Genomic DNA, 15,702 nt, shown 5'->3' with positions numbered 1-15,702 from the left:
GTCATCTCATTACTAATATGATTGGATTTCAAATATAGAAACGAAAGTACATCACAGATGTTGCTCAGATAACCCGGTCAAGACTTGTCCACGAATTTTATAGTGGAACACTTTATGTTTGAAAATTTCCTTTTAAATATCATATGGATAACTTAAGCTGTCCGTGGGTGTGTAGGTGTGTGTGTGAGTGAGACATACATATTAGACAACTCAGGCAAGTGATGCTTTCAGCCTGCTATGATCTCAATAGAAATGTTTGTTTTTTTCCCACATATATGTTTTGTACCTTATGTTTTCAATTAGTGTTTGACAGAAATAAGTCAGTAGTTTAAAAGGGATTTATAATGGAAATCATATTGGTTAAGTAACATCTTTCAGCTTTTAATTTATAACAGAAATGCTCATGTTCTTATACCATGTTTATATTCCATAAAATATGTGACTAAATTCATATTTTACAATTTTTTTTCAGTTTTGAATGCATACAGAAGTGCTCTATATATGAACCTCTGTAATAACTCATTGTATAAAGAATATTTTAGTTAATGGAAACTGCATTATTTCTCTTTTATTAATAAGATTAAATCTGTTAAATGTATCATGTCGGCCAAGTCCACATTAAAATGTAAACTTTAGTTTGGGTTTAATTGAGAGAGTAAGTGTCTCTGAAATGAAGTGTTAAAAATGTTGTTGTTCTGTTATCTAGTCACCTATGTCTCTTTAAAATCCTAGATCTTCAACCCATTAGATTTTCCTATATCTAGACATGCCCTTACTTGTACGTATGTAAAAGATAATATTGAGCTCCGTTAGTTACATAGGTATGCGAAAATATTATTCACATCCTTTTGTCTAAAACGAAATGGTTGGTGGTCTTATATAAAACCTTTTTCTTCACCTGTTGTGAGGAACCACTATTACCATCACTGCAGGAGCAGTCACTTTACTCATCTTTGACTAAAAGTACAAGAGGCTTGGGACTGGATAAATGTTTATGTGTGAAGTGGAAAGGAACTTTAGGAGACAACATCTACTTCTTTTTCTAGCTGCAGTGATACTAATGAAAATGCCTAAGGTCTTTCTTGCTTTTGCATAGTAATTATTAAAGAAATAAAATTTAATCATTGTAAGGTGTATCAGAAATGAAGTGAACAGATTGGAATTGTTGTAGAGGATCCCTTGAAGAGTGTAGTAAAAGTGACTGTCATAAAGAAACTTAGTAGCAACTTGAAAGTTAAAATAAATCACCTAAAAGCAGTTTTATTTCTTTTTCATCATTAAAATTAAATCTATTAAGTGTATCATGCTGGCCAAATCCACATTAAAATGTAAGTTTTAGTTTGGGTTTTAATTGTGAGGGTAAGTGACTCTGAAATGAAGTGTTAAAAATGTTGTTCTCTTATCCATTGCACATGTGGGGTAAATAATTACTAATTTAATAAGTACTAAAGCTTGAAATTGAGTTGCTTTTTCTTTATTACCAAATGAAGCCAATGCAATCTTATCTATATAATTAGTATTATTGTCAGTTACTTGTATTCCAGAAACTTTCTTATTTGGGAGAGAAAAATTATTAATAGAGTTGATAGCCAGAATACTTGGAATTGCAATTCCAACCTTCAGGATCATATCTATTGTTCAGTTCTTTCTGGGTTCTCTTTCCTGCTGTGTACTTCATAGTAGTACTGTGAACCATTGAACTTTAAGTAGACCTATGGAAGTTGAAAATATATCAGCAATGAAAATATCTTCTGTCACTTATAAGCTTAAAAAAAGAAAGAAAGAAAAAGTGAGAGACGTATGAAGGGCAGTCTCATCGGGTTTATTACAATAAGAAACTACAATATGCAAAACATTGACAAATATATTCTGTGTAGGACCTTAATGCCATTGATTTACATCAAGTTTTTAAAGTAAATATACTTGAATTTACAACTTGAACCAGTAACATGAGTCAGAGACATAGAACCACTTTGAAATTTAGTGATTTTCTTCTTTTTATAACGGATATAAATATATAGATGCAGAATGGCCTTTGGTTCACAAGTTGGAATAAACTATAAATTTCCATTTACTTAATGTGTATTGTTTTATTTGTCAAAATTAGATGAAGAACCTGTACTAGAATGAAAGAAAACATTTGTCACATCAAATACTAACCTATTTGTATTTATGACTTTTAGTACATATATTTTTACCCTTACAGTAGATTTCATATTTACGTTCCAATAGCATTTATGACTAGGAATAGTGATTAGTAATGATGCTCCTAAATGAGTTTAAAAGAATAGAGGGGGAAAAAAAGTGAATTAAAGGCCTACCATTTGTTTTTTTAAACAGTAGGCTTTTTATTTATTAAGAGGTAGACAGATGAACATGGAAGGCTGGCCCATTTTAACTTACCCGAAGTTCATATTGCACAGCATTCATCCATCCTACACTGTCAGAAATCTTAAAAGAAATACCCAAGACTGCCAGAAGGATTTTTCTTCCTACTTCTTCTTAGCAAGAAGAGTCAATGAACTGCTTGCAAAGAGTGAGTGAAGTCACTCAGTCGTATCCGACTCTTTGCGACCCCATGGACTGTAGCCTACCAGGCTCCTCCATCCATGGAATTTTCCAGGCAAGAGTACTGGAGTGGGTTGCCATTTCCTTCTCCAAGGCCTACCATCTTTATTTAAAGCTAAACTCTGATGTTTGAGTACAGAGATTTCGTATTACATTTTTGACCAATTAATGGTTATCTGAATATTTTAATTATTTTAATATTTTTATACTTCTAAAAAATAACAACTAAAGTTTTACAATTCTAAAAAAAAGCAAAATAATCTTGAATCTTAAAATACATATGGACTTGAAAGCTGTTATATTTTTCCAATAATTCTCAGTTGAAGTTTTTGACTTATCCATCAGTAATACTGGAGAGTGTGGAAGGTCAGAAAGTTTCAGGCTTTCTGGATTGTTGATTTATTTCTCCCCCTTGAAACAGGGAATGCACTTTTCCTGAAAGTAAGCTCCCTATCTAAAATTAGCCAAAATTGTCTCTAGGATGCTTATCTTGACTTTGTAGAAATTGACTGAAGCCTTTACCCTTCGTTTCCCTCCCAAATAACTTCAGAATTGTAGCCAACTATGTTTAACATCCTTTAACTTTTTGAACTGTAATTATACTTTATCATAGAATCTCTTCAATTTATTTTAAATTTTGCCTATGGGTAATCACGTTGGAGTTGACTTTTTCCATATTCAAGTAAATTTTTAGCTGTAATCTAGAAAAGAAGAAGAAAAGAAAATCTTACTCTATTTTTTCCCTCATTTGTTCTAAAATTTCCTATTTATTTTTTAATCTTTGAATTTTCTTTTCTGATTTGGTTTATTGCCACTGTATGTAGGCTCAAGAGGGAATTAAATAGTTTTATGGATGAAAGATGAGTAATGGGTTATAAATTTAAAGATAGCAAAGTTGTTATAGTAATAGAATGCATTACAACAGAATAAGATCCGAAATCTGCACTTTTCACTTGTAGAGAATGATGTTATGGAGAGAATCCAGTAGACTCCTTTACGAACATGGAGTAAAACGGAAAATCAGATAACTTTAGTTTTGGACCTCGTCAATCACATAACTTATATGGTCTACATTTCCTTATGTATAAAACGAAGAATTTCCTCTCCTCTCAATTCATCTTTCATTTCAGTTCAGTTCAGTTGCTCAGTCGTGTTCGACTCTTTGCGACCCCATGAATCTCAGCACGCCAGGCCTCCCTGTCCATCACCAGCTCCTGGAGTTTACCCAAACTCATGTCCATTGAGTCGGTGATGACATCTAACCATCTCATTCCCTGTCATCCCCTTCTCCTCCTGCCCTCAATCTTTCCCAGCATCAGGGTCTTTTCCAATGAGTCAGCTCTTCGCATCAGGTGGCCAAAGTATTGGAGTTTCAGCTTTAGCATCAGTCCTTCCAATGAACACCCAGGACTGATCTCCTTTAGGATGGACTGGTTGGATCTCCTTGCAGTCCAAGGGACTCTCAAGAGTCTTCTCCAACACCACAGTTCAAAAGCATCAATTCTTTGGCACTCAGCTTTCTTCACAGTCCAACTCTCACATCCATACATCTTAAATAGATATTTAATATAATGAGCATCAGTTCAGTTCAGTCGCTCAGTCTTGTCCGACTCTTCGTGACCCCATGGACCACAGCACATATAATTTATTTACTACTGCTACTGAGCTACTGAGTCGCTTCAGTCGTGTCCAACTCTGCGTGACCCCATAGACAGCAGCCCACCAGGCTCCCCTGTCCCTGGGATTCTCCAGGCAAGAACACTGGAGTGGGTTGCCATTTCCTTCTCTAATGCATGAAAGTGGAAAGTGAAAGTGAAGTCGCTCAGTCGTGTCTGACTCAGCGACCCCATGGACTGCAGCCTACCAGGCTCCTCCATCCATGGGATTTTCCAGGCAAGAGTACTGGAGTGGGGTGCCATTGCCTTCTCTGATAATTTATTTAATGCACTTCTATTTCAGATTGTTGAGGATGTTCACTAGAAACAGTGATGTATTTTTGAATATATATATATATATATAGAAAAAATTTTTAAAGAACATCTTCAGCAACCTAAAATAGGAATACAATTTAAGTATGTTTTATCGATAGGATGAAATATTATGCAGTCATTACAAATCTGTATCTGTGAAGAATTTAATGACAGCACATTCATGATATTGTTTTAAGTGAGTACATGAAACTGAAAAATAGATTACAATGTTATGTTAATTGAGCCGGGAGTTATGATTATGGTCAATTCTTTTTTATACCTTTGCACTTCACTATATTGTAAAAGGTCTACAGCAAGTTTTTATTATTTTTATAATCAGAAGAAAACTAAATATTAAAAAAAATAAGATAAAGATGATTAAAGTAATGAATTCTAAGTTTTATTCTAAATTCTCTAAAAATGGTTTATAATGCCATGGCCAAAGGGAAGAATATTTATATCACAGATGTGATTGGGTAAAAAATGTTTCAATTATGAATGTCTCTATGGAAGATCTATGTACCAAACCTCTTGAATATATCATCATTGTACAATGATAGAAACTGTCCAATCTTCTCATAATATGGATTCACTAATATATGACTTTAGCTCAGATTTCCAGTGTGAAAAATATACTTTGTTAGTATCCTTTAAGGTTTTTATTATTGTCTGAAAATGTTTTTCAGTACATATTACTGCTTGATTTCACTGGAGTATGCATTAAAGATAACTAATGGTTGCTTAGAAAATTCAGAAAGCACTTCTCTTAATAATTTTTTGCTCTGTGAAAGACATTATAGCCTTTCCCTTTACCATCCCTATTTCTGTGTAGATGGAATTAATATAATTTCTATTGAGGCATGTTCTTTGCCACCACCCAAAAGTAAGTGATTACCATAGATATTATTGAATTTTCTGCTTGCTTTAGAAGGAAAGCACATAAAAGTCAAACTTTCTTTTTGTATGTGTGTGCACATAGCTATGAATTTTCAAATAGTGATTTTTAAACTATTTCAGATTAGCAGACTGTTCGTCAATTAAGAAGACAGTTCTTTTTTTTTTGATTTATTATAAATATTCATTTTATTACTTATATTTGAAATGGTTTCATAGATACCCATTCTTTTTGGTGAAAACATAGATTGACCCTTTCTATGGCCTCCATTTAGCTTGTACATTCCCTATCTTTCAATTTCTTTCAGTTGAATCTAGTTTTAAGTCACAAGCCACTGAAATTCATTCATTACTTGCTGTATAAAGATTTGTTGTCAGAATGTATGTCATAATTGAAATTCTTGGGTTATAGTATCTAAAATAAATAATGTTTTTAATTTCATTCACCAAAGGATATTAAGGAGGAAAAAAAAAAAAAACATTTCAGGTGACATGACCTTTCTAATCTATATAAAAGTGTTTTGACTTTTAGATTTGTGGTCATAGTGTCACCTTGTGAACAATTTCTATGTGGGAACCATGAAGCAGAACTGAACAATTGGGTGCAGAAACTATGTATGATATACTGCCTCTATCTAAGAGAGGAAACCAGGGAATTATACTAAATCTGAATTCTTTTTAGTTCCAAGTCATTTGGAAAAAAGCTAACTCAATCACTTATTTCATAGATGCCTAATTAAATAAAATACTAGCCCCCTAAAATGTTTTCTTGAAGGAAATATGTCTAATAGATAATAGTTTTTAAATAATTGAGTATTAGAAATATTCTTTCTTAATTACATGATTGATGATCTAAAAATGATAATCTATAAGAAAGCATTGAAATGAAGATGAAAATTCCATTAACCTCCTTTTGAACTTAGCAAAATTCAAAACATTTTTTACTTTTTACAAAAGTACCGAAAAGTGAAGGAGAGGAAAAGTAAAGTTTATGTTTTCCTATCATGTAAGTCTTTCGTTCTGTCTTCAAGACAAATTTTTGAACATCTTTCAGTTATCCATATTCATTTTAGCCTGGATTGCGCTGGCTGGAATGGATCAGGAGAGATGAGGACTGTATTAACTACAAAGAGAGTACTAGATTAAGTAATATGTGGGAAATGAACATTGAAAGAGGTTTATTAGTCATTCCTATTTTGAATTTTCTCCCTATGTTATGCATTTTTGGTAAAAAAAAAAAAAAAAAAAAAAGAAGAAATACAATATGTGACCAGGGCAACAAAATAAGGTTCTTGGAGATACAACGAGGCTAAAAGGAAGAGTAAGGAAAGGAGTATTATATTTTATAGACCAATTGACAAAGGGAAGCATTGGAATGGAGTTTGGGGACATGTTTGAAAGATTCAGGGTGTAAGGACAGAGATTCAAGTTGTGGATGATAGGAGTGCACTGAACCTGGGAGTCTCCCCAATGCTTTCACCACTGTCATCAAGAGATGCCTTGATGCCTAGAAAGAGCATAAGTGGGTCAGTAGATAGAACGACTGAGGTATAAGCCCAGCCTGGAAGGAGGCAGATAAATAATAGGGCAGAAAACAACACAGCACTCTAAGTGGAGGTGTGAGACAGATCCTCTTAGAAGAGTAGACATCTGTGTACTGAAAACCCATAAGAAAAACCTATAAAATCTTCTGAGAGGGTTTGGTAAAACAGAGTATTCTGAAATCCATGAAAATAATAATTATTTGGTACAATCTCATACTGCAAAAAAACACTCTGGATGCCGCAGGTTTTGTGAATGAAGTGGTTTATGCTTGGAGTGGTTAATATGTTTCAGCTGCATTGAAAACATTGTTTGAACAGTACAGAATATTCTTGTGGACTTTTGAGAATGAATTGGCATTTCATTTTATGTATTGTTAAGTGTAGCATTTTCCTTGTGTAAATTCTCTTCTTCAGATAGAATAACTTTTATTTAAAATCAGCCATCTTCAAATAAAGAAAAAGGTCATTAGACTATGTTGACAGAATTCAAGTAAAGTGTTCTGTTCACACTTTCTTTGAAATATGTTGCTTAGACTTTAATTGGTTGTATTTTCCAGTTTCCTTGTAGTACATGCTATTGTTCATTAAAACTTTTGTTAGGAACTAAAACGATCTCTCTTTGTAGAAGAATATTTGTGATAGAAGTCCCTTGGTTCCGAAAATCATAAAAGCTTACTTTGGTGTTTTCCTTCAATTGTTTTTCACAGTTTCTTTTAAACAGTGCCAGAATCTAGCAACCTCACATATTTTACTTAGGTATAATTCTTACTTGGGTGGTATAGACAAAAGCATGTATTTCATAAAAAGGCCAAAGCCAATGAGAAGAAATACCATAATAATGAAAATATCTGTATATCCAAAGTGCTAAGTCTCAGAAAAGAATCAATTCTCTGGAGCAATATTCAAAACAGAGAAATGTTCATACAGCAAAAAGAAACAAAAAAGCCCACAAAAATCCCTTAGGATCAGCATCAGTGTTGGTTGGATTTAGTTATAATACAATTAGAACATCTATATAAATTATATCTATATATGTATATATATGATTGTTTTAAAGAGCGTGGAAACATAATACCAACTAGAGCTAGTGGTGAAGTACATCTTCCTTCCCATGAGAACAGAGACAAACTGAGCTTCCGTTTCTACCAAATCAAATTTTGCTTGTTTTAATTATTCTGCTACATAGAAATCATTTTCCACATGATTTCATTTTCAGATAGGAGAAATGTCAGCAGAATTGTCATTAAATTTCATTGCTATGGCAGATACTATCCCTTAGGGCCATTTAGTTAGAATTAAGCATGTCCATTACACTAGAAATGTTATATTTACTGACAGTGGGTCAGGAGACAAAAATTAGTGAAATATATGCAGTATTATTAATTTAGCAGTTTTACAAATTCTCAAAAATTTTAAGTGGGATTGAAATCATTATCTTATTATTTATAAGACATAATCAGTGTCTATATTACATGTTTACATAGAAAAATAAAATGAAAAATATAAGGAGCTCAAAAGAGAAGAAAAATCTACTGACTAGCCTAAACAATATAAGGAGAAAAAAAAAATCAGCTCTTGAATACTTTGCAGTTTAAGGTTTGAGATTGAATTTCCTCATTTCAATAGATATTTATTTATAAAATATGTACTATTTCCTGTCTACCTCTTCAAGTGCAAAACAATGTAAATGACTTTGTCTTTCTACTGAGCTTCTCAGAGATGACTTTCTTTAGAAATTTTTAATTTTCCTAAAGCTTTTCTTCAGTCAGTTCAGTTCAGCCGCTCAGTCGTGTCTGACTCTGCGACCCCATGAACCGCAGCACACCAGGCCTCCCTGTTCATCACCAACTCCCAGAGTCCACCCAAACCCGTGTCCACTGAGTCCTAAAAAATGGCTTTGATTTGTGTCAGCATCTTATTGGGCTATTTCCTGAAAAAACTTGCAAAAGAATTAAAAGATCAGTTTGATTGTCAAAGATTTAGACAATTCTTTTCTGTGTAATGGAGCCATATATGGAGTCTGTAATGAAGTAAAATAACCATAGTTTTAGATATTATCCATTGGAAGACCCATGTGGGTTTGTGTTATGTTAACATTTGTCTACCTTGATGAATCAAACAAGTGAAAATGGAATTCTTTATTACAGTGTCAGAGTCAGAACCATGAGGTGTGTTCTACTGATGGGGCATCACAGGCCCCATCACTTTTTCACAAAATAACATTGATTCCTATAATATGGTTCCTAGGTATTTCTGTTCCAACTCATCCTCCTGTCAGCAAGAGTTTTTCTTAAAAGAACTCTGATCACATCATTTCACTTCTTGAAATAATATCATCAGCTGACAGCACCTATCATGCTTAATGAAGAAATGTTAGAAGCTTTCTTTCCCTCTTAAATCAGAAATAAGACAAGGTTAGCTTACCACCTCTGTTCAACACTGTGCTAAAGGTCATTGCCAGTGCAGATTAAGGCAAGAAAAAATAGAAAATGTGGCAATTGGAAAGGAAAATTCCAAAGTTTTTTTGTTCTCAAGTGTATTATTGTCTAGTTAGAAAACCTAAGAGGAATCTGCAGAATTATTCAGACAAGTACGCAAGTTTGTTTGTGTAAGAGCTATCATATATGGTGACAAACAGGTCTAGACTTCATCAACAAATAGAAAACACCTTTAAAGAACTTGCCATTGGAAATAGCAATAAAAAATGCAGGATAGTGGTTAGCTTTGGAAGGCATGGAGTGAACATAGGTGGAGATGGGTGAACAGGGACACCAAATTACTGGTACTGTCTTAAACCTTAAACAGGCTGGTAATGATATAGCTGTTCATTATATTATGCGTTATACTTTTTATGTCTGAAGTGGAATATTTTTAATAACTACATAAATATTAAAAGTTGGCTTCAGTGACCACACTAAACTCATGGCAGATCTTTCTAATAGGTTTGGGCCATGAGGTATGGAGGTCCACATACCACACATCTAAATATTTTATAGCTGTAAATCAAGTTGATCTTTTCTCTTAACTTGACAACTATACCTGCATATGGCTAAAACCAGCAAACATATGAAAGATGATGGAATTTAATTATTATAAGTCTACGTATTCTACTGAAAGGCCTGGGATATTTGAAAAAGTAATGTAAAACATATAATTCATAAATTATTATATGTTTATTCATAAAATTTTTCTGACCTCCATTTTAGCAAAATCACAATATTGTTATAATATTTTCACATAATTTGCATTTTACTTAAACAATAATTATATAAAGGATTAAAATATTTAATTGCATTAGAGTATAGAAAATTTGAATATATATTTATCAAAATGGAAATGAAAAAATGGAAAAGTAATTTTTTCAAAATTTTCTAAAAGTTTTTTGTAAAACATCAAAAAACTGGGAGTTGGTGATAGACAGGGAAGCCTGGCATGCTGTAGTCCATGGGGTTTCAAAGAGTTGGAAACAACTGAGTGACTGAACTGAACTGAAAATATAAAAAATACCTCTTAAAAGTCAAAAGGCAAAGTGACTACTAATGAACATAAAAATTATATAAAAATTATTGAATTTTTAGGTATTCAAAGAATTTAATATTTTTAAATATTTTTATAAAAGTATATCTATTTACAGTTTGAGGGTTTGAGTTCGATATATTTGTCCATGAAAAGCGTCTATATTACCCTTTATGCATATCATATCCTAAACTACATATATGAAAATTTAAGAAGCACTTAAGCATTTAAATTTTTTTCTCAGGAGGGTAATGAGTAAGAAGAGGCAAGTCAGCAAGACTGATCTGGGAAAATAATGAGAGATTAGATTGCAAATAGACCACAGGTAGAGAATGCAATTTGGAGTAGGCAATGGCACCCCACTCCAGTGCTCTTGCCTGGAAAATCCCATGGATGGAAGAGCCCGGTAGGCTGCAGTCCATGGGGTCGCTAAGAGTCTGATACGACTGAGTGACTTCACTTTCAATTTTCACTTTCATGCATTGGAGAAGGAAATGGCAACCCACTCCAGTGTTCTTCCCTGGAGAATCCCAGGGAAGGGGGAGCCTGGTGGGCTGCCGTCTATGGGGTCACACAGAGTCGGACACGACTGAAGTGACTTAGCAGCAGCAGAGAATGCAATTACTCAATGATATTATTGGTTAAGTGGAAGATGATAAAGTGGCAATAATAGAAATATGAAGAAGTGTGTTGATTTGAGTTTTTAGGAAACAAGAATTGATTGGATTTTTGTTAGATTCCTTTGACTAGAATTAACTCACTCTATCTCTTAGGGAAGTTCCCAGCTCAAATACTCAGTTACCTTCATGCTCACCTATGATGGATCACATCTTAAAATTGAGCATGATGAGCTTTAATCATAATGATAGTTTTGTGATGATCTTTATGTGGAAGAACAAAAGATGGAAGTGACAAGGTAATGTCTCCAAGCTTCTTTGGTTAGCAAAATGTATGTAGAGATATTGTGGCAGTCTTGGCTACCTGGTGAGAATTGTGCTCATACTGATTAGACTTGCTATTCTGACCTTTGGAAAGAGAACTGAGTTTTGCTTATGACTCCTTAGCACTTAAAGACAAGTATTATTCCATCAAAATTCTGTTGTCAGGACTTTCCGGGTGGTCTAGTGGTTAAGACTCCAGGCTTTTACTCTAGAGATGCAATTTCCACCCCTGGTCAGGGAAGTAAGATCCTCATGCCACTCAGAGTGCTCCCTCCTCTCCCCCCACAAAAAACATTTCTGTTCTTTTACATTTAGCATCCATGTCAGCTGATCAACTACTCATCCATTTCACAGGCCTTCTCTGCTCCTTTTCTAAAGTTCTTACCTATTCCAAAGGGTGGAAGATGAATCCAAGAATGCAGAGGCTAATGAGAAGGAAACATATTATGTAAAATAAATATTTTGATTGTTGGCCAACAGAAAAGCAGGTTTAAATTTTTCTTTTCACTGTTTTTATTTAATATTATTATTTGAAATGTAGTATATAGGATATACTTCATTTCAGTAGTTTTAGAAAGCAAGAAAAAATCATTAGTTTTGATGAAGGAATGATGTACAGTATTTGCACTAATTTCCACTTACATTAACTGATCATCCCTTTAAATAAAATTTTAGTATTTCTATAATGGTATTCTGTTCAGTGGAAGGAAAGGGGAAATTAAATGGCTTCATCAAGTTGTAGAATTTGGGGCCTTGCTTTTTTCTGAATCACTAAACCTGGTTTTCATAAAGGTAATAATTATTAACTAGAATTTACTTTAGACTAACAACTACATTAGGCTAAAGTTTTACATAGACCCCCAGTGATTTTATTTATAGTTGAAGGGCTTTAACTGAACATTTTCAAAGCTACTTAAATCTCTCTTGTTGTGAAATGTATTTGCCTATTCCCTACAGAGGCTTTAAACTCTATCTGCCTAGTATTTACTAAGAAGCTGCAGTCAAATGAAAGATTCTTCTCAAATGAGCCATGATTATATTTAGGTTGTTCATATAAATTAAGTTTCACTTCAAAAAAAAAACCTAATAAGATTATAAATTATGTAATTTCTCCAAGTCATTATGGAATTATACAATCTCTGGTCTAGGAAATGTTCTAACCTTAAAATATTTGGTCCAGAGGCTTTTAAAACAAAATTACTTAATTTTATGCTGCTTTTGACATTAGCAAAAAGCAAACCAAAAAAAAAGTATTTGCTCAGTCTTTTAAATAAAGAAAATTTATGTATTGCATAGGGAATGGTAATACCATTAAATGAATGAATTATTCTTTAACTCTAAAGACATGATTTCAATGGACTGTTATCTTCATATTCCATGCATTACCCTGAAATGACTGAAAACTAATGGTGCAAAATGGGCAAGGCCATTTAAAAAGTCATTCATCAAAGTGCATGGTATTTAAATCACCTTTTTATCCAAATGGACATTGCTAGTTAACTGTTATATCTTTTCAAGTGATATTTACTGTTGAGTCACAAAAGTATACTTTATAAACATTTTAAATAAATTTTCAAGAGTAAGTTTTCATTTGATTTTATTTCAGTCACCTAATACTTTATATTTTAATTTGGGAGGGGGAAAAAAATCCTACCATGCTTTAGCTGAAGTATTTTTCTCTTTAGATGAAACTACTATTTGATTTCAGAGAGGTCTCTCTACAGCCTTTATGTATTTCCCATACCGTATTGTATCCATGTGAATTTTTATTCTGTGCTTCTTCACCCTATCACTACCCCTAACTGTCTCACTAATTCTTTTGGAGTTCATTATCTATAGCACTTTTTTGTCTATTTGTTTTAGCAAAGGAGAATTGCTATTTGGTTTTAAGGAAGAATATGAATAAGATATCCTTTTTGAAAAGGGTTTAAATAGGATATACCTGTGTATGAGGATATTACCCTAAATCGAAATATGATTATCCTTTAGGTTCAGGAAGAGTGCCTTCTTTATGCAGTTATTTTCTATATTCTCTGTTTTTAATTCCTCAAAATCTTCGATATGGCTATAGGGACTGTTACCATGATGTTTTGCGGAGTATATCTGTTTGAATGTGCTTTCCTATAACTTCAATCTAGTTTAAAAATAAACTAACCAAAAACATCAGGAATCATGCCAAACAGAATCATTTACAGATGCATGGGATATATGCTCTATATTCTTATGGCTTGATTGAAAATAAACTGGCCTAGAGTAAACTATAATGTCTTCAAAGTTCATTATACATTCTATGTTCTTAGCCCCTATTTCTTTTAACACACAGTAGAAGCCTCCCTTCTGCCTTCGGTGTCCAGATCTCACCTGCTCTCAAAATTCTTTTCTTCCCAGATAGCTCAGTGGTAAAGAACCCTCCTGACAAGCAGCAGATGAGGGTTTTATCCCTGAGTCAGGAAGATCCCCTGGAGAAGGAAACGGCAACCCACTCTAGTAGTCTTGCCTGGGAAATCCCATGGGATTGTAAAAGAATCTGACACATCAGCAACTAAACAACAAAACCACTCCTCCCCAAAGGAGGAAATCTAATAATCTTTAAAAACAGAGAGAGAGAGAGAGAGAGAGGATGGGGGCATCAGGGAAGATGGGGAGAGAAATACTATCTTTTGCAAGTATTACTTTCAACTTTTTATAAATGTAGCGTGAACTTTCTCTTCCACTCAACATCCTCATATAAAGAAAAACTAATAAAGCAGTAGAAATAAGGTTGCAAGCAGAGCAATTATTTGTGTGGTGATGGCTCCCTCAAAGTATCACGAGGTTCCCTTGCTTGTCCCTGAGAGCAATGGTGAATAACAATTTGAAGTAGCCTCCTTACCCAGCCCTACCCTGAGTTGATGCCCCACCCCAAGGCCTTCTGGAGCTGAGGGAAACTCAGTCCCATGTCCAAAGCTGTGCTCTGCTTCCCAAAGTTACAATACATATCACAGTTGGTGCCTCAGACTCTCAGTCCCTATGGTTGCTCATGTGCCAATCCTGAGCCAACTAACTATGACCTATGGAACAAAATCTAGATGAGAAAGGACTGACGGGCCTCTGATGCCCATCCTGGAACAATCAATCTTTGTCAAGTAGTGGAACACCATGGTAGCCATAGCTTGCATCAGGCTTCTACTTCTGGATCAACTAGTGTGGCCAGAAGGCAGTATTACACAAAAATTGTGGCAGTCCTGTTGCAGGAAGGGGGACCTCTTCCAGGACCTGAAACCGGGCTCTTGTCTAACACTCAGAAATGAATTGTCCAAGGAGACACATGCTGACAAAGCAAGAGATTTTATTGGGAAAGGGCACCCAGGCAGACAGCAGTAAGTTAAGGGAACCCAGGAGAACAGCTCTGCCGCTTGGCTTGCAGTCTGGGGTTTTATGGTGATGGGATTAGTTTCCAGTTGTCTTTAGTCAATCATTCTGATTCAGAGTCTTTCCTGGTGGTGCACACCTTGTTCAGCCAAGATGGATGCCAGCGAGAAGGATTCTGGGAGGTGGTCGAACAGGTGGTGTCTCCTTTTGACCTTTCCCAACTCTTCCAATTGGTGGTGGCTTATTAGTTCCGTGTTCCTTACCAGGACCTCCTTTGGTAAAACAACTCATGCAAATGATTACTATGGTGCCTGGCCAGGGTGGGCAGTTTGTCAGTGTGCTTCCCCTAACAGTCCCATGGAAATCTTATTTTGCTGATACCAGTGTAGAGAAAGGAGTTGTTGTTCCCAGTTTCTGCAGGGTGTGAATAGGCCACGCTGTCATAGAATAAAAGGTAGAACGCATACACCCTGTAGCAAGAGACAGAGATAAAGCACTATGATGTTCACAGAACTTCTGGCTGGAAAAAAATGGATAGGCTTCCATGAGTTCAAAGAAAGGACAGAATTTGGGCTTCTGAGCAAATGAGAAAGTAACTTTCTAGAAGTAGAGAGCAAGTTAGAAGCAGGGAGGTGGAAGCATATACAACATATACTGGGTATTTGAGCAATTTTATATTTTGATGGAAACTCACTTGTGGGAATGGCAAATTCTGAAGCCATGACTAAGAACCTTGAGTATCACACAAAGAAGTCTCAACATTATCCTTTGGGCTGTGAAGCACTCAGAAGGCTTTTGGGCAGGGTAGAGAAATGATAATAACAGCAATTTAGGAACACTAATCTGACAGTATGCTGTAAAATGAGTTGGAGAATGAACCAAAAGGTGAAATACCTTACCCTGCAAAAATGCTGTATA

General features: G+C 34.5%; 1 protein-coding gene across 13 annotated transcripts in view; it reads left to right on the top strand.

Annotated features, from left to right (window-relative positions):
- IMMP2L (inner mitochondrial membrane peptidase subunit 2) overlaps positions 1-15,702 on the top strand; it is a 958,924-nt gene that overhangs the window by 726,216 nt on the left and 217,006 nt on the right. The window contains exon 7 of one of the 13 annotated variants that reach the window (XM_086396584.1): positions 473-2,074. The exons of the other annotated variants lie outside the window; for them this stretch is intronic. Coding sequence (XP_086252710.1) covers positions 473-478 — 6 coding nt within the window. The 3' untranslated portion in view covers positions 479-2,074. Of the gene's footprint in view, positions 1-472; positions 2,075-15,702 lie in introns of those variants that run through there. 13 annotated transcript variants of the gene reach the window in all.

This window comes from Bos grunniens, chromosome 4, assembly GCF_055505025.1.
Source record: "Bos grunniens cultivar Pamir isolate PY7600 chromosome 4, Bosgru_T2T1.0, whole genome shotgun sequence".
In the NCBI taxonomy this organism is placed as follows: domain Eukaryota; kingdom Metazoa; phylum Chordata; class Mammalia; order Artiodactyla; family Bovidae; genus Bos; species Bos grunniens.
Note: the sequence above shows the minus strand (reverse complement) of the source record. Positions and strands in the feature narration are given on the sequence as shown.